Here is a 26524-nt window from a genome sequence, read left to right on the forward strand (position 1 = left end):
AAAGTACTGGAGTTTCATCTTTAGCATCATTCCTTCCAAAGAACACCCAGGGCTGATCTCCTTCAGAATGGAGTGGTTGGATCTCCTTGCAGTCCAAGGGACTCTCAAGAGTCTTCTCCAACACCACAGTTCAAAAGCATCAATTCTTCGGCACTCAGCCTTCTTCACAGTCCAACTCTCAGATCCATACATGACCACTGGAAACACCATAGCCTTGACTAGATGGACCTTTGTTGGCAAAGTAATAGTAACTATCTAATTTGATGAAATGTCTCAAGATTAATCACTAAGGATAAACCATTACTGCATTCCTAGGGAAATGTTTTGTAAAGACTAATGCTTTGTAATAATGCTTTACAAAGCATCTTTACTACTGCTTTGTAAAGACTAATTAACTGACTTACTGGTCACAGAAGTAAAGAGGTTAGTAGTTACTGTTCACATCTATTGTACATACTGTGTAGATAATAACTTAAAACTGAAAGAATTTAACAATCAACATAATTATAAAAGGTAAAACATTTTTCCAAGTGGAGGTTTCAATATGAAGAAGAATCAGTAACCTTGCAAGGGGAGCCATCTATTTTGAATAAGATGATCATAATTATGGAGAAAAGAACACCAGTAGCAACAAAAATAAGGTTATATATGTGTTAACCAATACATACCTGTACTGGATATTGTTACCAACCATGAAAAAACATGCAAAAATGAACATTCTAAACTAAAGTTGGGAAGAAATCATGAAGTTAAAAGTATCTAAGAGAAAAACAGAAGTAAAAATACTAGGAGTAGAGGTATATTGGGCAGACCAAGGATTCTGATGGAATCTCTTTGAGACAGATTGTTGGTTACACACTAGGAAAAGAGTGTAAAGAAACGGAAAGGATTCCAATGTTGTTAGCATGAAAGAAGTACTTACTATACCTTCACCAATAAGCTTAAAGAGGTATAAAATTAAAATACTGATTTACACTTGAATGTATTTTAAAAAAAAGGGTCCTGCTAGTATGCACAATCCTAGGGTTATGACACATGGTAATTGCTGGTATCATTATGACAGAATCTTTGATGATATTTAAAGCTTTTCAATGTATTCTTTTCCTTTAATGTTTAAGGTGTTGGGAAGGCAGTTGTAGGCAATGCCCATTCAGAGATCCATCTGGGCATTTAAGCTAATCTTCAATAGCCCATTATCTTAAAGGCAGGATCAAGTTTACTGATTTTCTGTTATAAGTGAAATGTAAGAAGATTCCAAAGTTGGTGCTGTTACTAGAAAAAGAATGTGGTATTCATAATTGAAGGCTAGGTCTTACTGTTTGAACAAACACATTCAGCAGTGGCTCATTTTGCTGATACTCATTTGTGGAGTAAATGGAGGAAATTATCTAGTTATTCCTTCTTATATTCAATGTGTGCCATGGATAATAACCATTGTAGGGATTCAATAAACTCAACAAATGCTTTTTTTGTTTTGATGTATACAATTTCAAACTATTTGCATGAAATCCTGCTTAGAGAAAGAACTTCAAAAAATGATTTTAAAAATGTTAATCAGCCATAAGTGTAGGTGAATGAATCACAATCAAAAGTAAGAACAACATTCACCAAAAGGACATGTAAAGGAACCTCAAAGTAAGGAAACTGCCACTCTACTGATAGGGTAGGAAAACAATCATAGTTTTAACAACAGGTGATTTGGCCATTAAAAAAAAAAAAAACTCATTTATGTTTAAACAGTGGGAAAATCTGATACAAAATTGAATACCAATGAATGTGGACAGTATACAGACTTGTTGAATAAGGTAGCAGCTAGTCACCTGTCCATATTAAGTACTTGAAATAGGGTTAGTACAAACCAAAATGTGCCTAAGTACACATGGTATTTTGTTAATTTTATATTGATTATGTGTAAAATTATGTGATTTTGGATATACTGGGTTAAATATAACTGATACTTTTATCATTTTAAAAGGTGGCTATTGGAGGATTTAAAAATTACGTGTATTCAAATTTCTGAATCAACTGGCAGTAAGATGGCAAGGCAGAAAAGTGTGAGTTCACCCCTTCTTTCAAAAACATCCAAATCACAACTAATTGCTCAACAACCATCCACAACATCAGCAAAATGCTAGGATCATCTAAAAAAAAAATATTCCACATCCAAAGACAAAGAAAAAACCACAACAAGACAGAAGGAGGGGCAAAGTCACGATCGCAATGAAACCAAATTCTGTACTTGCCAGGTGGTATAATTATTTTCCACAAACTGGAAAAAAAAAAAAAAAAACAACTCGTAGTGGAAGTTCTGGTGAATACCATTTCCTCCCCAAGATCTAGCCCCACCCAACATCCTGTAGGCTCCAGTGCTGGGATACCTCATCCAAAACAACCACCAAGGCAGGAACACAGCCCCATCCATCAGCACACAGACTTTCTGAGTACAGCTCTGCCCACCAAAAGGACTAGACCCAGCTCTACCTGCCAGTGGGCAGGAAAAAAATCCTCCCACCAGGAAGCCTGTGCAAGCCTCTCAGACTCAGATAGTCTTATCCCAGGGGACAGACAGCAGAAGCAAAAAGAACTACAATCCTAAAGCCTACAGAAAAGAAATTACAATCACAGAAAATTAGACAAAATGAGGTTGCAGAAGAATATGTCCCAGATGATGGAACAAGATAAAACTTAGAAGAACATCTTATTGAAATGAGATAGGTGATCTACCCAAAAAGGAATTCAGAGTAATGAAAGTGAAGATGATACAAGATGTCATAAAAAGATCAAGATGATGTAAGAAATGTTTAAGAGACCTAGAAAAACAAAAGAACAAAAAGAGAGGAACAATTCAGTAACTGAAATGAAAAATCCACTAGAAGCAAGCAACAGCAGAGTAACTGAGGCAGAAGAATGGCTAAGTGAACTAGAAGAACAGTGGAAACCACTGCTGCAGAACAGAATAAAGAAAAAAAATAATAAAAAGAAATGAAGAGAGTCTAAAAGTCTGGGACAAAGTTAAATGCACCAATATTGACATTTATATGAGTTTCTGAAGGAAAAGAGAGAGAAAAATGAATATAAATTGCCCCAAATTTCCCTAACATGGGAAACAAGACAGTGAGTACAGTACAGGAAGTGCAAAGAGTCTCAGGCAAGATAAACCCAAGGAGGAATATACCAAGACACACAGGATTAAATGGACAAATATTTAAGACAAAGAAAAACATTAAAAGCAACTAGGGGAAAACAACAGATAACATACATAACTCCCATAAGATTATCACCTGATTTCTCAGCAGAAATTCAGCAGGCCAGAAGGGAGTGGCATGATGTATCCAAAGTGATGAAAGGGAAGGACCTACAACCAAGAATACCCTGTCCAAGAAGACTATCATTCAGTTGCAACAGATAAATCAAAAGCTTTACAGAGAACTCATTACCACCAGACCAGATCTGCAACAAATCCTAACTGAAATTCACTACTAGAAACAAAGAAATTAAGAATGGAAAAGCCTACCAGTAAAGGCAAAAAAAGTAAGAAAGGAAATCATCTGCACAAAAATATGCAAAATATGCTATCAAAACCAGTAACTGTGAGAATAAGGGAGCACAAATACAAGATATTGGAAATGCACTTGAAATTAAAACATCAGCAACTTAACCTTGTTTATGTATGGACTGCTATATCAAATCCTCATGGTGACAGCAAACTGAAAATCTACAGTAGATACACACACAAAAAAGAAAAACAAATTCAACACTGAAGCTAGTCATCAAATCACAAGAAAACAGAACAAAAGAGAAAGGGAAGAAAAAAGACCTACAGAAACAAATCCAAAACAATAAAGAATATAGAACTAGGAAGAGACATTGCTAACTAGCTTAAATGTAAATGGATTAAATGCTCCAACCAAAGACATAGACTAGCTAAATAGATACAAAAGCCAGACTTGTATGTATACTGTCTACAGGAGATCCACATCATATCTAAGTACACATACACAATGAAAGTCAGAGGATGGAAAAAGGTATTCCATGCAAACGGAAGTCAGAAGAAAGCCGCAGTAGCAACATTCATCAGACAAAATAGACTTTAAATAAAGACTTTCACAATAGACAGAGAAGGACACTACATAATGATCAAGGGATCAATCCAAAAGGAAGATGTAATAGCTACAAATGTACTTGCACCTAAAATAGGAGCATCCTAATATATAAATCAAATACTAACAGCCATAAAAAGAGAAATCAACAGTAACACAATAATACTGGGGGACTTTAACATCCCACTTTCAGCAATGGACAGATCATCCAGACAGAAGACCAAAGGAAACACAAGCCTTAAAAGAAAGACCAGATGGACTTAATTTATAGTGCACCCCATCCAAAAGAAGCAGAATATACATTCCTTTCAAGTTCACATGGAACATTCTCCAGGACTGATCACAGGCTGGGCCACAAAGTGAGCCGTGATAAGTTTAGGAAAACTGAAATCATATCAAGCATCTTTTCTGACCACAATGCTATGAGATTAGAATTCAACTTCAAGAAAAACACTGAAAAAAACACAAATGGGTTGAAGGTAAACAACATGTTGTCAAGAAACCAATAGATCACTGAATAAATCAAAGCATAATAATAAAAGAAAACACGTAGAGATAAATGAAAATAAAAGCATGATGATCCAAAACTTATGGGAAGAAGCAAAAGCAGTTGTAAGAACGAAGTTTATAGCAATACAATCTTATCTCAGGAAGCAAGAGAATTTTCAAATAAACAACCTAACCTTACACCTAAAGCAATAGAAAAAGAAGAACAAACAACACCAAAGTTAGTAGAAGAAAACAAATCATAATCAAAAAGGAAAAAAAAATAGAAAAGATCAATAAAACTAAAAGCTTGTTCTTTAAAAATAATCAAAATGGATAAACCTTTAGCCAAACTCATCAAGGAAAGAAAAAGGGAGAGAGTTCAAATCAATAAAATTAGAATGAAAAAGAACATAATTTAAAACAAACACCACAGAAATACAAAGGATCATAAGAGACAACTGCAAGCAACTGTATGTCAATGCAATGGAAAACCTGGAAGAAATGTACAAATTCTTAGAAAGGTATACGCTCCCATGAATGAAATAAGAAGAAATAGAAAATATGAACATACCAATCACAAGTAATGGAATTGAAACTGCGCTTTAAAAACGTCTAACAAAAAATGTCCAGGACCAGATGGCTTCACAGGTGTATTCTACTAAAACCTTACAGAAGGGTTAAACCTATCCTTCTGAGACTACTGAAAAATTTGCATAAGAAGGAATATTCTCAAACTCATCCTATGAGGATACCATCACCCTGATACCAAAACCAGACATAGATACTGCAAAGAAGGAAACCATGGGTCAGTATCACTGATGAATACAGATGTGAAAAATTTCAACAAACTACTAGCAAACCAAATCAAATAATACATTAAAGGATCACACAACATGATAAGGTGGGATTTATACCATGGATACAAGCATTTTGCAATATCTGGACATCAATCTGTGTGATATATGATATCAAAGAATATTAAAGAATAAAATTATATGACCATCTCAATAGATGGTAGAAAGAGCTTTTAACAAAACTCAATATCCATTGAGATTTAAAAAAAATCTCTAGAAAGTGGGTACAGAGGAGACCTATCTGAACATAATAAAGGCCATATATGACAAAAATATAGTTAGCATCATATTAAACATTTAAAAGATAAAAGCATTTCCTCTAAGACCAGGAACAAGAAAGGATATTGACTCTCATCACTATCATTTAACATAGTTTTGGAAGTACTAGTCATGGAAATCAGAGAAGAAAAAGAAATAAAAGGAATCCACATTGGAAAAGAAGTAAAACTGTCATTGCTTGTGGATGGCATGATACTCTACACAAAGAATCCTAAAGATGCTATCAGAAAACCCCTGAATTCATTTTTGAAGAGCTGTAATATAGTTTCTGGAGAAGGAAATGGCAACCCACTCCAGTATTCTTGCCAGGAGAATCCCATGGACAGAGAAGCCTGGTGGTCTACAGTCCATGGGGTCACAAAGAATCAGACACAACTGAGTGTCTGAGCACAGTAAAGTTGCAGGATAACTAAGTGTGTAATTATTATTATTACAAAATTATTACACAGAAATGTAATCCATTTATGTACACTAACAATGAAGATCAGAAAGATAAATTAAAGAAACAATCCCATTTGCCATTGTATCAAAAAGAATAAAACACCTAGAAATAAAATTGCCTAAGGAAACAAAAAACCTATACTCTGAAACTATATGATGATGAAAGAAATCAAAGATGACACAAACAGATGGAAAGATGTATCACATTCTGGTATTCAAAGATCAACACTGTTAAAATGACTATATTACCCAGTGCAATCTAAAGACTCAATGAAATCCCTATCAAATTACCAATGGCATTTTTCACAGAATTAGAACAAAAATTTTTAAATGTGTATGGAGACATAAAAGACCTTGAATAGCCAAAGCAATCTCGAGAAGGAAAACAAAGTTGGAGGAATCACGGCTCCCTGACTTCAGACTGTACTACAAAGTTACAGTCACCAAAACAGTATGGCAGTGTCACCAAAACAGAAATGTAGATCCCTGGGACAGGGTAGAAAGCCCAGAAACAGCGCACACATATATGGCCAATTAATGTACAGCAAAGTAGGTAAGACTGTATAATAAATGGTGCTGAGAAAATGGGACAAGTACATGTAAAAAAATGAAATTGAACATTAACACCATACACAAATAAACTCAACATGGATTAAGTAACTAAAGACTGAATGCTATGAAACTCTTAGAGGAATACATAGGCAGAACACTCTCTGACATAAATCACTGCAGTATCTTTTCTGAGCCACCTCTTAGAGAAATAGAAATAAGAAGAAATATAAACAAATAGCACATAATTGAACTCAAAGCCTTTTGTACAGCAAAGTAAACCATAAACAAAATTAAAAGACAACTCACAATGGGAGAAAATATTTTCAAACAATGCAACCAATGAGGGATTAATTTCCAAAGTTTTCAACAGCTCATATTCTCTATATTACATATAAAAAAAAATCAAAAAATGGGCAAAAGACCTAAGTTGACATTTCTCCAAAGAAGACATACAGATGGCCAAGAAGTACATTAAAATGTGCTCAAAATCACTATTTACTAGAAAAATGAAAATCAAAACTACAATGAGGTATCACTTCGCAATGGTCAGACTCCATCACCCCAAAACTCACTAACAATAAAGGCTGGAGAGGATGTGCAGAAAAGGAAATTTTCCTATACTGTTGGTAGGAATTTACACTGGTAACAGTCACAATGGATAACAGTATGGAGGTTTCTTAAGAAACTAAAAATAAAGCTACCATATGATATAGCAATCCCACTCCTGGGCATGTATCTGGATAAAAATGTAGTTCAAAAGGTTATATGCAGACCAGGATTCATTGCGGTGCTGCTTACCATAGCCAAGAGATGGAAGCAACCTAAATGTCCATCAACAGATAAAGAAAATGTGGTGCATATGTGAAACAGAATATTACTCAGCTATTAAAAAGGATGAAATAATGCCATTTGCAGCAATATGAATGGACCTGGAGATTATCATACTAAGTGAAGTAAATCAGAGAAAGACATGGATCATGTGATATTGCTTTTTTGCAGACTCTTAAAAAAGTGATACAAATGAACTTACCACACAGACTCACAGACTTCAGACAATGAAGTACAGTGACTGAGGGAAGAAGTTGGAGGAGGAGATGGATTTGGAGTTTGGGATTGACACACATACACTATTAATGTTTAAAACAGATAACCCACAAGGGCTTACTGTATAGCACAAAGAGCGTTACTCAATATTCTTTTTTCACCTAGATGGGAAAAGAAAAAGAATAGATACATGTGTATGTATAACTGAATCATTTTGCTATACTCCTGAAACTAACAAAACATGGTTAATCAACTGATCCAACAGAAAATTTAATAAAAGAGAAAGGAATGAGAAAAATAAATTTCTGTTTAAAAAATTACATGTAGAATTGCTACAGTTCATATTATATTTCTATCAAGCATGTTGGAATCAAGATTTCTTGATTTAAGACACAAACTGCATCTAATCCCTTGCCACTGGCTCAACTTTTAAACAGATGCAGCTTCATTTCCACCTTTTATTGAGAAGATCCAGGTATTACAATTCTTCTCCTTGGACATTTTCAGGTAAGACAAAGACATTGATGTATTTCTCTAAGTCAGAATTATTTCCCCAAGTGACAAGAGATAAATCAAGAAGACCACACTCAATAATAGTACATTAGAAAAATAAAACAAATTTAAGGAAGTTTTTTGATATATTAATAAATACAATATAGAATTCATAATGTGTTTATTTCTGTAAACTAAAAGATGTAGAAGGGCACTCTGCATAACACAAATCATTTTCTTCTTTGTCATTTCTAAGCAAGAGCTATTTGTTCCTCTCTTTTACTGAAGTGGTAGTATGCTTAATAACAGTCAAGAAAGACATGCCCGATCTTCCTTAAATTGTCTAAAATGATGAGATTCCAGGCACAGATCTATGTTAATGTGCTCTACTGGCATTACGACATCCATTCAAATTGGCAGGGTGCAGTAACTATCACACAAGCATCAGCACCCACACTGGGCATTGGGTATGCTTGAATCCTTTAGTTTCTAAATTCTTTGTGGTGTGAGAAAGCTTTGAAGATCTCTAAACTTTTCTTATCTGTAAAATTGAAGAGAGCAGAATTTCTTCAAATAAGGTCATCTGGGTATTAAAAAAAAAAAAAAAAGTATATAGTGGGATCCAGTACATTGTCGAGGCTATGGTAAAGTGAAGTGAAGTGAAGTGAAGTCACTCAGTCGTTGTCTGACTCTTTGCGACCCCATGGCTGTAGCCTACCAGGCTTCTCAGTCTATGGGATTTTCCAGGCAAGAGTACTGGACTGGTTTGCCATTTCCTTCTCCAGAGGATCTTCCCGATCCAAGGATCGAACCCAGGTCTCCTGCATTGTAAGCAGACGCTTTATCCTCTGAGCCACCAGGGAAGCCTGGTTATGGTGAAGAGCTGTAAATGATGGGCATGTAGAAGGCAAATATTAAACACAAGCATGCACACACTCAAGCAGAATTTCTCTCCATGATTAAGTTTTGGAAGATTGAAACTTTATTTTTATCTCACTTAAATTGGGCACAAATTAAGGATTTGAGAGAGTCATCAATAATTAATACACAGAAGAAATGAACTATGAGAAATGTCTGCTGTATAAATACTCTATGTGGTTAGTCGCTCAGTCATGTCCAACTCTGTGGACTGTAGCCCTGTAGCCCACCAGGCTCCATTATCTGTGCGATTCTCCAGGCGACAAAACTAGAGTGGCTGCCATTCCCATCTCAAGGGATAAATACTCTATTGCAGTTCACAAACAAAAATTAATCTCAGAAGCTTTTGAAAACAAAGGTAAGAATATCCAAGTACTGAGTTCTGTTATAGCTTAAAATCTCTCAAGATTTTTTTCCTAAGAATTAAGCAGGAATTCTAGCAAGATTACATAATTTTCCTAAGTTAAAGCAATAATATAAATTTTAAAATAGGAGAAAATGGATCTCCAGAAGGAAGTTCAGTTTCCCAGGATGAAGCTTTTTCGTATCTGTGTTCAGGTCTAGCTATGTTGTGTTCACAGCTGAAACGAATCTGAAAGGAATCCCTGTGTACAGATTCATTCTTCCATCCTTGGCTTTTGCATCTCCACTTCAAAATCCAGACAACCACTGTTTCTGCACAGAAAAACTTTTCTCAAAAACCGGTACCTTATATGGTGTGCTAGACATTGGCAAATGCCAAGAAGGTAAGTTTACAGGTTCTCAATGTTACAATCCATGGCATAATTTGCATTATTCTTTAAAATATAAACTTCACCCAGGGTTTCTTTCCACAAGAAATTTAAAGTGAGAAGGCAACAATGGCAGAAAGTGGTAGGCTGTTTTTGTTCTGATTTTCACTGTTTCAAAAGTTAGTTGTTATTAGGTAAAACCACCCTGATATTTTTCTGTGCTACTTTGGAAAATAAATCTTAAGGTTCTTTGCTCATTTTTTAACGGATTATTTTTTTGAGTTGTGTGAATACCTTGTATATTTTGGATATTACTTACTTATGGGATATAAGTTCTGAAAATACTTTTTCCCATCCCATAGGTAGCCTTTTCATTTTTGATGGTGTCCTCTGCTGTGCAGAATCTCTGTGCTCTTTTTAGATTTAGGATAAAATTAAAATAGTTATCAGAATACTTTAAACATCCCAACTTATCTAGCATTTTTCTAACTTTTCTACCCTAGAAAATGGTAAATAAAAATAAGTGTATTTCAGGAAGTCTCCAAAACAAGAATTGACTCAAAATATGGAGTTTATCATATTTTGCTCACCTATTTCATATTGGTGTAGGTGTGAAGAAAGAAAGAATCTCTTTAAAAAATTATCAGTCCACAGGCACATTACTACCTGAAACATGAAGGTATATGGTTGTAACTTTGTGTTCAGCAGCTAAGCTTTGCTGTTGTTGCTTAGTTGCTAAGTCGTATCTGACTCTTTTCGACCTCATAGACTATATAGCCCACCAGACTCCCCTTTTCATGGAATTTCCCAGTCAAGAAAATGGAGTGGTTGCCATTTCCTCCTCCAGGGGATCTTCCTGACCCAGCGATCAAACCTGTATCTCCTGTATTGGCAGGCGGAGTCTTTACCACTGAGCTACCAGGGAAGGCCAGCTAAGCCTTACTTATAGGAAATAAACACCTAAGGGATAACTGGTTACATTTCTTTTTTGTTATTGTTCAAAAGTGATTAGATGCTACAATTGTCTCTAACCCTCACCATCCAGTTAGAAGTCAAAGCAAACTTTGCATTTCATTTTTAACTTAAAAAGCTTTATCTTCAAGGAAATCTTTTCTGAGAGGGATGTATAATAAGAAAAAGTATTTATATCATTTGTCTTTTAAAACTTGCTTGCAAGAAAACCTGTGTACATTTCACTGCCTCATTTTCTACATGCAAGTCCAGAAATTGCAGAACCTATTGAAGGCTTAAGTCCAAATGAAGACGAACATAGCACGTACTTAGACGTTGAACCTGTAAGCAACTACATTATTGACCTGTTTGGTTTAACCTTATTTTTTAATGAAAGAAAAATTAAATTCTCTCCATTTTCTCAATCACATTTATTGATTATATTTATTGCATCACAATCTTGATAAATTACTTTTATATCAATGAAAATTAAATTTATTTTTTTCCTATTGTTGCTTATGAGATGAAATAATTCTGTTTTAGTTTATAGCATGTGAAATTTTATAGATCTTTTTAATTGTTCATAGGTCAGGGAAAGCAATGATAGAAATGATTCTACTTAAAACAATTTGGTGTAAAGTACAATTTTATGCTCATTTTATAACTTAACTGCAAGTACTGCTCACATGAAGGGACACTGTAGATTACAAGCAATTAAAAGATTTTACAGATATATATGCATTTGAGGTAAGATTCATTATACTCAGTGTAGGGAAACATCTATTAAATTTCCTATAGAGTAACAGTTTTCAACTTTTCATTTATTTTAATATTCTCCTATTCAAAGTTTAAATGATATGCCAGCATTTTAGGAGTCACATGTCAGTTTAAGGAATAATAAGTAGTATTATAATTATATGGATGATACATGGGTTCTGACTGATAGATACTTAATCATGCAAAGTTCAGGATTTATAGACAGTATAAATAGTATTGGGTTTCAGTACTATTGTTGTGGATCCCTCAAAACCAGTTCAAATAAATATCTTAAATTTAAATAAAGCCTAGGCATTAGGATGGGCAAAGGAATTTTGTGTGTATATATATGCATGGGTATATACATCTGTATACACCTATCCATGCACACACAAAATTTAATTATGGCGAATTATGTGTGCATGAAGCAATATGCCCAATTAGTTATTTAATAAATTTCAAGTAGTAGAGTTTCACTTTAGGTTTTATGTAACAGTAAAAATAAATTTTGGATTTATAAAATCTTTTTTTTTAAGGAAGTTGATAATTGATTTAGTTTGTTCTGTCTTTAGATAACTGGATTCACTCTACAGTTTGCAAAACAACTGCAGATCAATATACTGGTTAAACCAGCAAGAAAAATTGAGTGAGTCTCTTGAACAAGTTTCATTATGATTTTTAGTATTTTCTTGTAAGAATGAGAGTATATCTATGAAAAGAAGGGGAAAGAATATAAAATTCAACTTCTCTAAGTCAGAAAAATATCATATATTAACACATATATATGCAATCTAGAAAAGGGACACTGATGAACCTATTGGCAGGGCTGGAATAGAGATGAGGATGTAAGAACGGATGTGTAGACACAGCGAGGGAGGGAGAGGGTAGAATGAATTGAGAGAGCAGCCCTGACATAAACACACGACCATGTGTAAAACAGGTAGTGGGGAGCTGCTGTATAGCACAGGGAGCTCAGCTCAGAGCTTTGTGATGATGTAGAGGGGTGGCAGGGAGGCTGAAGATGAAGGGGATTTATGTATACTTTTAACTGATTCACGCTGTTGTACAGAAGAAACACAACACTGCAAAGCAATTATACTCCAATGTAAAAAAAAAATCTGTTTTTTAAAGTAATGTAGATGATCAGAGTTATTTAGCCCAAGGCACTGACCACAAATAATAATGAGTCATGAAAGTAAAAATCTACCTGTACCTCTATAAAACAAAATGTTGGTAAATAGAAATAAAAGAAAGTCTACGGAAATTTAGGTAGCTGGACTAGGAAGACAGACAGTGAATGGACTGCATAAACAAATTTGTATGAGGAAAATATATATGCACAGAAAAAAATGCAAAAGGAGATATGAAAAATTGTATAAGCATGGTTATATCCTTCCATGTTAGCACTGTAAGAGGTTTGCAGCTCAATTCTTTCTACCAGCTTTATTACTGATACTCTTAAAAGATTTAGAGATAAGATTTTTTTCTAATTTCTACATAAATTTAGAATATCTGCCCCTTTAGGAATGTCAAAACAGGCTACTAAAGAAAAGCATGACCATTAAATGATTTGAAAACCTATGTCCAAGAATTTCTGACTAAAGAAACTGTAAGCTGTGGATTAAAGTATTCTTTGTCACCATCAGTTCAGTTCAGTTCAGTTGCTCAGTTGTGTCCGACTCTTTGCAACCCCATGAACTGCAGCACGCCAGGCCTCCCTGTCCATCACCAACTCCCAGAGTTCGTTCACTCAAACTCATGTCCATCGAGTTGGTGATGCCATCCAGCCTACTCATCCTCTGTCTTCCCCTTCTCCCACCTTCAATCTTTCTCAGCATCAGGGTTTTTTCAAATGAGTCAGTTCTTCACATCAGGTTGCCAAAGTATTGGAGTTTCAGCTTCAGAATCAGTCCTTCCAATGAATATTCAAGACTGGTTTCCTTGAGGATGGACTGGTTGGATCTCCTTACAGTCCAAGGGACTCTCAACACCACAGTCTTCTCCAACACCACAGTTCAAAAGTATAAATTCTTTGGCGCTCAGCTTTCTTTATAGTCCTACTCTCACATCTATACATGACTATTGGAAAAACCATAGCTTTGATTAGATGGACTTTTGTTGGCAAAATAATGTCTCTGCTTTTTAATATGCTATCTAGGTTGGTCATAACTTTTCTTCCAAGGAGCAAGTGTCTTTTAATCTCATGGCTGCAATCACCATCTGCAGTGATTTTGAAACCTAAAAAAATAAAGTCTGTCACTATTTCCACAGTTCACCCATCAATTTGCCATGAAGTGATAGGACCAGATGCCATAATCTTAGTTTTCTGAATGTTGAGCTTTAAGCCAACTTTTTCACTTTCCTCCTTCACTTTCATCAAGAGTCTCTTTAGTTCTTTGCTTTCTGCCATAAGAGAGTCATCTGGATATCTGAGGTTATTAATATTTCTCCTAGCACTCTTGATTCTAGCTTGTGCTTCCTCTAGCCCAGCGTTTCTCATGATGTACTCTGCATAGAAGTTAAATAAGCAGGGTGACAATATACAGCTTTGACATACTCCTTTTCCAGTTTGGAGCCAGTTTGTTGGTCCATGTCCAGTTCTAACTGTTGCTTCTTGACCTGCATACAGGTTTCTCAGGAGGCAGGTCAGGTGGTCTGGTATTCCCATCTCTTGAGGAATATTCCACAGTTTGTTGTAATCAACACAGTCAAAGGCTTTGGTTTAGTTAATAATGCAGAAATTTTTCTGGAATTTTCTTGCTTTTTTGATGATCCAAAGGATGTTGGCAATTTGATCTTTAAAACCAGCTTGAACATCTGGAAGTTCACGGTTCACGTATTGCTGAAGCCTGGCTTGGAGAATTTTGGACATTACTTTACTAGCATGTGAGATGAGTACAATTGTGTGGTAGTGTGAGCATTCTTTGGCATTGCCTTTCTTTGGGATTGGAATGAAAACTGACCTTTTCCAGTCCTATGGCCACTGCTGAGTTTTCCAGTTTGCTGGTATATTGAGTGCAGCACTTTCACAGCATATCTTTTAGGATTTGAAATAGCTCAACTGGAATTCCGTCACCTCCACCAGCTTTGTTCATAGTGATGCTTCCTAAGGCCCACTTGATTTCACATTCCAGGATGTCTGGCTCTAGGTGAGTGATCAAACCATCGTGATTATCTGGGTTGTGAAGATCTTTTTTGTATAGTTCTTCTGTGTATTCTTGCCACTTCTTCTTAGTTTTCTTGAATAAACTCATGCAGTAATAATCCAATATGATGAAAAAACATATATAAAATAAAATTTCAACTTCTTTGGCTTAATTCATTAAATCATAAAATGCTAATAACTTTCATTTGCAATTTAGAATTATATCTAGTTTGTATTGAAATGGTATTTACACACATTTTGGAATGAGTGTATAGTGGTATTGCTCATTCCACACTAGCTGTCCAAATATTTCTATGACAGTAGTTTCCAGAATTCAAAGTTTAGTTTTGAAAGGTTGTTGCCAAACCAAAAAAGACTGGGATTCTTGGCCGCCGGAGGAGAAGAATTCAATCCATGGCCAGAGACGCAGCTTAATCGCTCAGAGCTTTTGTGTAATAAAGTTTTATTAAAGTATAAAAGAGGTAGAGAAAGCTTCTGACATAGACATCAGAAGGGGGCAGAAAGAGTACCCCATTGCTAGTGTTAGCTATTTGATGATGATGATAATAATATTTGATAATTATAATTACCAAATATTATAATAATCAAATTATAATTATCAAAATATTATTATAATTTGATAATTATTATTTTATAATAATTATCAAATTTTTATTGAATTTTATTATTAGTCAAATTAATAATAAGCGAATCAAAACAATGTCTGGAGGTTGTAAAGACCTTACTAGACCCACTCCCATAATTTACATTTTATGATAACAGGATTAGCCAGAAGGTTTTTTTTTCCAGAAACTGTCCTCAAGCAGGTTACATTTTTGCTGTATAATCCTAAGGAATATAGAGGATAAAAAAGTTTGTCCTCTCCTCCTCAAGAGTTCCAGACCCCTCTGTCCTTGGGGATCCCAGACTTCTTATCAACCTGCCTAGGAATTTACTCTCTCAGTTTCCTGGGCATCACTTGTTGAAAGGGAAAATAAATGATTAGAAAAAGTGAATCTAATTAGAAATATATATTAGAAAGATTCATAGAGTGATTATAAAACTCAGAAACAGACCTTAAAATTTAAATGATTCATCACGTGGAACAAAAATCAAGGAATTTAACCAAGACACAACAGCAACTAGTTTCTGAACATTCATGTATAGAGATAATTACTAACACTTCTCTTATGTGTGTATAATATATATTTATTTCCATAATTATTTAATATTTTATAATTATTTTCAATGTATATTACAGAGCATTAAAGCATTTGGAGCAGAACTATTTGGTGCCTATTCTTTGGCTTAATGAGGTTAGTATTTTTATCTATTAGTCACTGAAATAGCGAACATCTTTGTATATAGAATAAATCTTGGATGATTGAAAATTGAGTAAGTGTGCATAGTATTTGAAGTTGTATGAGTTTCCATTACTCATGTGGGCAACTTTATACATTATTAATTATAGAATTAATTATTTTGAGAGAACCAAGCCATGCAGAAATATCAGGATTATGTTAGATTTCAGTGTTTTTATTTTAGAAAGACAAAGTACTTCCTATCATTTAAGATTATTTCCATAATGCGTATATTAAACACTATCTCTTGTCATAGTGCTTGGCATGGGGAAGAGTCATGCAAACATGACATTCCAAATAACTCAGTGTGAATATTGTAGTGTTAATAAAAGCCAACCAAGTTTATAAAGATGAGTTTATAGTAAATGTAGGCAGTTTATCTCCTGATGAGACATTTTTAGTGTAAAAATCATGGAGTGGATTAGCCACAGAATTAGGAAATGCATTGTATAAGCCTTTAGAGGAAGAAAACTGCTGACCCTTGATATTTCCCTCTGTCACTAAGAAACATTCTTTGGGAAACTGGAAAATATTTCTGTAAGACCAGTGTATTGAACAAAGAAGTCAGTGTACTGAAGAATGCTATATAACATGTTTAAAGGGAAATGATTGTATTTCTCTAAATATTCCACCTTGGCATTTATTACCTTCTCTGACATGCAAAGAGACTTCCATTAGCTTGTTTTACAGAAAAAAATAACTAAAATTTATGCAGTGTTTTGAAAAAAAAAAAACTGATACATAAATTGAAGGTTTTGAGTATTTTGCTTCACTAAACTACCCCAAAAACACTATTAACTTTATTACAGACTGCCACCATTGGTGATGAGAAGGCAGCAATGTTCATAGATCAAGTAACTGGAAAAATAAACCTCCTTCACCTGGTACAAATAATCTTATGGAGTATTGGTACAGTGATGTTTGTTGCTTTTATGATTTCATACTGTGCATGCCGAGTGGAGTGTTAAATAAGTAAGTATATAATAAAAATTATATATAGCTGCTATAACATTATATATTGCTTGTTTTCATTTTATCAAAAAGAGGTTATAAATTAGGCTACAAATATTTCTGGATCTGTCTAGTCAACAATTGTTTTTAATGTATCTTTGAAGTTTTGAGATGTTTTTCCAGTGCTCATGTATGGATGTGAGAGTTGGACTGTGAAGAAAGCTGAGTGCCAAAGAATTGATGCTTTTGAACTGTGGTGTTGGAGAAGACTCTTGAGAGTCCCTTGGACTGCAAGGAGATACAACCAGTCCATCCTAAAGCAGACCAGTTCTGGGTGTTCATTGGAAGGACTGATGCTGAAGCTGAAACTCCAATACTTTGGCCACCTCATGCAAAGAGTTGACTCATTGGAAAAGACTCTGATGCTGGGAGGGATTGGGGGCAGGAGGAGAAGGGGACGACAGAGGATGAGATGGCTGGATGGCATCACCGACTCAATGCACGTGAGTTTGGGTGAACTCTGGGAGTTGGTGATGGATAGGGAGGCCTGGCGTGCTGGCTGCGATTCATGGGGTCGAAAAGAGTCGGACATGACTGAGAACTGAACTGAACTGAATGTAAATTAAAACATAAATGAAGGCTGAATGAATAATAAGCCCTAGTAATACCAAGCAGATCACTACATTACATCTTTCTTCTGAGAGGAATGCACTAAAATATGAAGTCATCACTTTTGAAAAGTTAAAATGTTGCACAAAAGCTAAATGTGTTCTAACTTTTCATTTCTTGATTATTTCTAGCTAATTATTTTAAAATCACAAATTAATAAAATCACAGACTAGGAAAGTTTATGTATAAATGAAAACGGTAGATATTTGGGGAGACTGAAATTTACAAGAGAAAAGAAAATAGAAAGGTTTATTAAATAAGCTAGAAATTAAGGAGAAATAGAAACTCAATAAATGATGGTAAGAAAACAAGATAAATATGCTATTTTAAGATGAAGATAACATATTAATATAAAGGATTGTAGCATAAAGATATGCTACAATCACAGTACAAAATCAGTGTGTACCCTACCTGTTTAATGTTGAAGTCTTGATGAATTATTACAATTCATGAACTAAAATTGAATACAATAGTATAAAGAATAGAAGAAAAACAAGTCAATACAGTAAAACCAAATTACTCAGAGTTTACAGGAAAAATCAGGTAAATGTGGACAGTAGGAGTTTAAGCAAAATTGAAGGCGTGGCTCAGGTCTCTGTGTTTTAGTTATTAGTGCCTATGCCCCCTTGTAAATAGAGGACCATCTGACTCAATCTTCCCTAAATGAAGCCTTTAATAATCATATGTGGCATTGGTGTGGCCTGGTAGGGTGTGGGGAGGATTTTCCACTTACTTTAGGTTCCATCCACCCTTCTTCCCAGGAAAATCAAAAAATATATACAATCAAAATAAAAGCAAATATACTTGCTATGAAAAATTACAACTTCAAAACAAGTCTTCTTACTCTACTTTCAATCAGATTGTTGACTGTATGATGTCTTATACAGAAATTCTGGAGCTGCCACTGATAATGACTGACCTTCTATTGTGCACCAAAATTATGATAACCATTTTACATGAATTATCACAACTAATCTCTATGAAAATTGTATACTTCCAGTAGCCAGGGATTCACCAGCATTCATTCTATCTATCTTTTTGAGACATTACAGAAAATTTTAACAGTGCAAATCTGTTCATTTTCTAAGTGTGACATCAGTCAAACTGAATTATTAAAAAAAAGTAAAACAGGACATACAACAGTATTTTCTGTATGTAAGAATGAGAACTTGGGCTTAGGAAGACCACTCAATCTTTTGTTCTGATGCTTTCTGCCTATATTTATTCACTAAAAAGACTGAATACTTCTGCCTACAATCCATCTGAACAGAATATTCAAAATGCTAATCTAATATATTCACATTGTAATGAAGGAAATATTGTATCACCTTTAAGACCTATCATTAGTCAAGTAACAAATAAGTTATGATTAAACAAAGTAATGCACATGACCATTTATACAACAGAAAAGATTATCCACTTAAAAGCCATATTACAACAAAAACTTGTTCTGGTGGGAAAATATGCTTTTCAAAATGAAGTGTAATAATTGTAAATTTTTCTGTATTCTTCCTTGTAACTGTTATGTGATATATTTCATCAATGCTAAATGAACCCTGAATACCCAGTATCTTGGGGCTCTATGTGGCTAAATTAAGGTAAAAGATGGAGAATTCTCTAACGTGTCACTGTCAACAAGTATATTGATTTTTCTTAAACATCTGATTGTTGCAGTGGAAAGCTACTGCTCTTTACACAATGTTCTTTTTTTTTCCTTTACAAACAGAGAACACTGTTCTCTATAGATTACTTGATTTACTAGATTTAGAAGAATCACAGATATAGATTTCCTTAAACAGGCCTCATGTTGAATATTTAATAATTATGCCTGTGGGCAGATTTATAAACAATTGAAAAATAAGAAGATGGATGTACAGGAGGGAATAAAGCAAAGATGGTAGAGCTAAGGTGTGGTTTTATTCACAGAGAGAATAAACCAGTAGTCTTTCTGAAAGTAGCAGTACATACACCACTAAATGGAGGATGGTCTGAAGGGACAGCAAGGAGTGGAAATGCTCATTCAGAGCAGATTTAATGAGTGACCCTCCTCATCTGACTGCGTGCAGCTCTTGAGAGCTGGGAAGGAGGCTTCATGCTCCCTGGAATGGGAAAATCATTGTCTCATCCATGAAGTGCATCAGAGAATCTTTCTCTCCAGCTTGAGAAGCTGGGCTAATTACTAGAAAATATGACATCTTCAATCTAAAGAATGTCAGAATTACCTATTTTTTCCACAACTTTCTGATAAGCACTAAGTACTTACTTTCTGCTTTCCAGGGAGCAAATGAGTCTTCACATTCATGCATCGGCTACGTCAGGACCATTCTTAATATCGACCTACAAAATGAAGATTTGATGTGCTTTATCTTTGCAAGCACACCTTATCTTAGAGTTGAAGAACTAGTGGCATTTTTTTGTTTTTGTTTTGCACTGAGCATAAGCACATTTCTAAAGAATTACTAAGATGCCATCCACACTTGGAACAAAAATAGGTACCTTTTAAAATTTAACGTACACACAACAACTTGAATTAAGTTTCTACAGATCTCACTTATTCATGATACAAGTATTTTTATTGGATATTGATTTACTAATTGGTTCCCTGGTGGTAAATATGGCAGAGGACTGGACAACCTAAACAAATCCTGGATCTTGAACACTTGTCTTCCTCAAAGAGGAAATATCATTACTCTTATCAACGTCCCTGAAACAACACAAACCCCAAGACTGTTGGTACATTGCATTTCACGAGGATCAACTATTTTGAAAGGCATTTAAGAATGGTAACCAAACGCTTGGCCTCTGAACCATTTATTATCCATTACTTCAGTTTCCTTCTTTATGGAATTATTTTTAATCATGCTCTCTTTAACAATATATGCTTATATTTTTGTCAATGATTATATAAATGGGTATGTAAAAGGATTTTGTCATTTTCCATGTTCATCAGCTCTTCTGGAAAACTGAATACATTTTGATCTTTTCACTCAGCTGCATACAACTTATGCTTGGCAATTTCAGAATGCTATGCTAGGAATTCTCTGGTGGTCCAATGGTTAAGAATCTACCAGCCAATGCAGGAGACCCAGGTTTGAACTCTGGTCCAGGAAGATTCCACATACAGCAAGACAGCTAAGCCAAGTGCTACAATTACTGACGCCCATGCACCTAAAGACCACGCTCTGCACCAAGAGAAGCCACGAGAAGCCCATGTATCACAACAAGTAGCCCCTGCTTACCACTACTAGAGAAAGCCTGCACATAGCAATGAAGACCCAGCACAGCCAGAAAATAAATAAATAAAAATAAAAAGAGTTCTGTGCTAGTGTTAAGAGATGTAAATGAAAATAAAAAGTTTTGGGTGAAAGGGTACAATGAGTAGAATGGGCATTAATGGTTACTTACTGTAATATTTCTTGCTTTCACAGTCACTGCAGAAAGACTGGTTTCATTCATTAAAAGATGCCCTTTTGTATCCCTGTGCTTTGCCTAGTTCCTGTTGTATCACAAAACATTCAGTCTAATGTTCTGTGTGAAGTAGTCTACTTGAATTTTTATTTCTTTATGCATCTGTCTTTCTTTCTGAAACATTCTTTTTAAATTCAATCTTGACCACATTTTCCTAAATTTTTTATAAGGTTTTTCATTTTCTTTTCCTTTTTAAAATGCATTTCTTAAACTGCTGCATTCAATATGCCAGCAAATTTGGATAACTCAGCAGTGGCCACAGGACTGGAAAAGGTCAGTTTTTATTCCTACCCCAAAGAAAGGCAATGCCAAAAAATGTTCAAACTACTGCACAGTTGCATTCATTTCACATGCTAGCAAGGTAATTGGAGAAGGCAATGGCACCCCACTCCAGTACTCTTGCCTGGAAAATCCCGTGGATGGAGGAGCCTGGTGGACTGCAGTCCATGGGGTCGCTGGGAGTCCGACACGACTGAGCGACTTCACTTTCACTTTTCACTTTCATGCATTGGAGAAGGAAATGGCAACCCACTCCAGTGTTCTTGCCTGGAGAATCCCAGGGACAGAGGAGCCTGGTGGGCTGCCGTCCATGGGGTCGCACAGAGTCGGACACGACTAAAGTGACTTAGCAGCAGCAGCAGCAAGGTAATGTTCAAAATACTTCAAGCTAGGCTTCAACAGCATGTGAACTGAGAACTTCCAGATGTACAAGCTAGATTTAGAAAAGGCAGAGGAGCCAGAGATCAAATTGCCAACATCCTTTGGATCAAAGAAAAAGAGAATTTCAGAAAAACATCTACTTCTGTTTCATTGACAATGCTTAAAGCCTTTGAGTGAATCACACAAATTGTGGAAAATTCTTCAACAGATGGGGATACCAGAGCACCCTGCCTGCCTCCTGAGAAACCTGTATGCAGGTCAAGAAGCAACAGTTAGAACCAGACATGAACAATGGACTGGTTCCAAATTGGGAAAGGAGTACGTCAAGGCTGCATATTGTCACCACTTACTTAACTAATATGCTGAGTATATCATGCAAAATGCTGGGATGGATGAAGCACAAGCTAGAATCAACACTAGTGGGAGAAATGTCAATAACCTCAGATATGCAGATGCCACCACCTTTATGGCGGAAAGCAAAGAGGAACTAAAGAGCCTCTTGATGAAGGTTAAAGCAGAGAGTGAAAAAGCTGGTTTAAAACTCTACATTCAAAAAATGAAGATCATGGCAGTGGGTCCCAACACTCCATAGCAAATACACCGGGAAACAGTGGAAACAGTGACAGACTTTATTTTCTTGGACTCCAAAATCACTGCAGATGGTGACTGTAGCCATGAAATGAGAAGATGCTTGATCCTTTGCAGAGAAGCTATGACAAACCTAGACAGCGTATTAAAAAGCAGAGACATTACTTTACCAACAAAGTCTGTACAGTCAAAGCTACGTTTTTGTGTGTGTGTGTGTGTTTTTTTTTTCAATAGTCTTGTACAGATGAGAGAGTTGGACCATAAAGAAGGTTGAGCGTCAAAGAATTGATGCTTTCAAATTATGGTGTTGCAGAAGACTCTTGAGGGTCCCTTGGACTGCCAGGAGATCAAACCAGTCAATCCTAAAGGAAATCGGCCCTGAATGATCATTGGAAGGACTGATGCTGATGCTCCGATACTTTGGCCACCTGATGTGAAGAGCTGACCCATTGGAAAAGCCTCTGAGCTGAGAAAGATTGAGGGCAGGAGGAGAAGGGGACAACAAAGGATGAGATGGTTGGACGGCATCAAGTCCACCAAATTGATGGACATGAGTTTGAGCAAACTCCAGGAGATGGTGGAGGACAGGGAAGCCCTGGGACTCACAAAGAATCGGACACAACTGGCTGATTAACAAACTTTAATTGCTTTGTTTGCCTACTAAAATCCAAAAGCAATTCAGTGTCCTCACATTAGGTGCCACAGTAAACACTGAAGACCACAAACTGAGATATCACCGTTTCTGAAGGATCTTTGAAAAATCCAAAGTTACTCAAAACATACTGACAAAATGTCTTTTAACTGGGAGGGTTTAAAAGATATTTTCCTAAGCTACAGTAACATATCAGTGTGGTACTGGCACAAAACAAAAAATATCGATCAATGGAAGAGGTCAGAATGCCCAGAAATAAACCCATGAACCTATGGTCAATTAATCTATGACAAAGGAAGAAAGAATATGCAATGGAGAAAAGACAGTCTCTTCAATAAGTGGTGCTGGGAAAACTGGACAGCTACATGTAAAAGAATGAAATTATATCATTCTCTAACACTACACACAAAAAGATATTCAAAATGGCTAAAAGACCTAAATGTAAGACCAAATACTATAAAACTCTTAGAGGAAAACACAGGCAGAACACTCTTTGACATAAATCACAGCATTATGTTCTTGGATTCACCTCCTAGAATAATGAAAAAAAAGAGGGACCTAATTAAATTTGAAGACTTTTCACAGCAAAGAAAACCATAAATAAAAAGACAACTCACAAAATGAGAGAAAATATTTGCAAATGAAGCAATTATCAAGGAATTAATATCCAAAATGTACAAACAGCATATACTGAAGTGACTTACCAGCAGCAGAAGCTCAACATCAAAAAACAAACAATCCAATCAAATATGGGCAGAACATCTAAACAGATACTTCTCTGAAGAAGACATACAGATGGCCAACAAAGCACACGATATGATGCGCAACATCTCTAATTACTGGAGAAATGCAAATCAAAACTACACTGAGGTATCACCTCACATCGTCAAAATGGCCATCATCAAAAAATCTATAAACAGGAAATGCTGGAGTTAGTGCTGAGAAAAGGGAACCCTCCCACACGGTTGATGAGAATGTATATTGATACAGCCATTCTGGACAATAGTATGAAGGTTAATTAAACACTAGAAACAGAGCTACCATATGATCCCAGCAATCCCATTCCTGAGCATGTACCCAGAGAAAAGCACAATCTGAAAAGATACACACACCCGACTGTTCACTGCAGCACTGTTTAGCTAAGACATGGAAACAACCTAAACAATCCAGTGATGGAGGACTGCATAGACAAGATGTGGTACATATACACAAAGCAATGAAAAAAGCATGAAATAATGGCATTTGCAGGAACATGGATGGACCTAGAGATTTCTATACTAGTGAAGTAAGTCACAGAAAGGTGTCATATGGTATCACATAGACGGAATCTTAAAAAAAATGATACAAATGAACTTCTTTACAAAATAGAAATAGACTCACAGATTGCAAAAACACATTTATGCTTACCAAAGGGAAAGGTGGGGGAAGGATAAATTAGGAGTTTGGGATTAACATATACATACTACTGTATATAAATAACTAACAGAGACTTACAGTTCAGTGCAGGGAACTCTACTCATTCTGTAACCGTTCATTTAGGAAAAGAATCTTTTTATTTTTTAATATAAATTTATTTATTTTAATTGCAGGCTAATTACTTTACAACATTGTATTGGTTTTGGCATACATTGACATGAATCTGCCATGAGTGTACACGTGTTCCCCATCCTGAACCCCCCTCCCACCTCCCTCCCCATACCATCCCTCTGGGTCATCCCAGTGCACCAGCCCTGAGCATCCTGTATCCTTCATCAAACCTGGACTGGTTATTCATTTCTTATGATATTATACATGTTTCAATGCCATTCTCCCAAATCATCCCACCCTCTCCCTCTCCCACAGAGTCCAAAAGACTGTTCTATACATCTCTGTCTCTTTTGCTGTCTCGCATACAGGGTTATTGTTTCCATCTTTCTAAATTTCATATATATGCATTAGTATACTGTATTGGTGTTTTTCTTTCTGGCTTACTTCACTCTGTATAATCACCTCCAGTTTCATCCACCTCATTAGAACTGATTCAAATGTATTCTTTTTAATGGCTGAGTAATAAATGTATCTATATTTATAACTGAATCATTATGCTATACACTTGAAACTAACATGTTTCTAAGCACCTACACTCCAATTAAAAATAAAAAGCTAAAAATAAATTGTAATACTGACACACACACAAAAAGAGACCTTGCCACTTTGGTAGATCATAGCATCTGTGAATTGACTGCCCAGTAACTCTTATTTCTCCTCTGTCAAAACTAGTAGCCCAGGAAAAATTACTCTAACATGGAAATAGCAAAGAGAGGAGATACCCCATGCCCCAAGCCCAAGGCCAGGGGCCGTGGGCGGGAGGAGCTACTCCATGCCCCTAAGCCCGGGGCCAGGGGTGGCTGGCGGGAGGAGCTACCCCACGCCCCCATGTCCCCACGCCCGAGGCCAAGGGTGGTGGCCAGGAGGACCAACCCCACGTCCAGGGAGATGTGGCTGCATGGGCGCAGGAGGGCCTACAGGAGCTATCCCACGTTGAAGGTCAGGAAGGGTGGCAGTGAGGAGATAACCCTTGTCCAAGGTAAGGAGCAATGGCTGCGTTTTGCTGGAGCAGCCGTGAAGAGATACCCCACGCCCAAGGTAAGAGAAACCCAAGTAAGACGGTAGGTGTTGCAAGAGGGCATCAGAGGGCAAACACACTGAAACCATACTCACAGAAAACTAGTCAATCTAATCACACTAGGACCACAGCCTTGTCTAACTCAATGAAACTAAGCCATGCCCCTGGGGCAACCCAAGATGGGCGGGTCATGGTGGAGAGATCTGACAGAATGTGGTCCACTGGAGAAGGGAATGGCAAACCACTTCAGTATTCTTGCCTTGAGAACCCCATGAACAGTATGAAAAGGCAAAATGATAGGATACTGAAAGGGGAACTCCCCAGGTCAGTAGGTGCCCAATATGCTACTGGAGATCAGTGGAGAAATAACTCCAGAAAGAATGAAGGGATGGAGCCAAAGCAAAAACAATACCCAGCTGTGGATGTGACTGGTAATAGAAGCAAGGTCTGATGCTGTAAAGAGCAATATTGCATAGGAACCTGGAATGTCAGGTCCATGAATCAAGGCAGATTGGAAGTGGTCAAACAAGAGATGGCAAGAGTGAATGTCGACATTCTAGGAATCAGCGAACTGAAATGGACTGGAATGGGTGAATTTAACTCAGATGACCATTATATCTACTACTGTGGGCAGGAATCCCTCAAAAGAAATGGAATGGCCATCATGGTCAACAAAAGAGTCCGAAATGCAGTACTTGGATGCAATCTCAAAAATGACAAAATGATCTCTGTTCATTTCCAAGGCAAACCATTCAATATCACAGTAATCCAAGTCTATGCCCCAACCAGTAACTCTGAGGAAGCTGAAGTGGAACGGT

At 36.2% G+C, this 26524-nt stretch overlaps 1 protein-coding gene across 1 annotated transcript in view; it reads left to right on the forward strand.

Moving 5' to 3' along the window:
• LOC104994562 (platelet glycoprotein 4-like) overlaps positions 1–17081 on the forward strand; it is a 58416-nt gene extending 41335 nt beyond the window's left edge. Inside the window, 6 exon segments of the mRNA XM_010848193.1 lie at positions 8197–8266; positions 9728–9919; positions 11078–11195; positions 12180–12253; positions 16014–16068; positions 16923–17081. Coding sequence (XP_010846495.1) covers positions 8197–8266; positions 9728–9919; positions 11078–11195; positions 12180–12253; positions 16014–16068; positions 16923–17081 — 668 coding nt within the window.
• The last annotated feature ends 9443 nt before the right edge of the window (positions 17082–26524 follow it).

The sequence above is a fragment of the Bison bison genome, unplaced genomic scaffold (assembly GCF_000754665.1).
Source record: "Bison bison bison isolate TAMUID 2011002044 unplaced genomic scaffold, Bison_UMD1.0 scf7180017864260, whole genome shotgun sequence".
In the NCBI taxonomy this organism is placed as follows: Eukaryota; Metazoa; Chordata; class Mammalia; order Artiodactyla; family Bovidae; genus Bison; species Bison bison.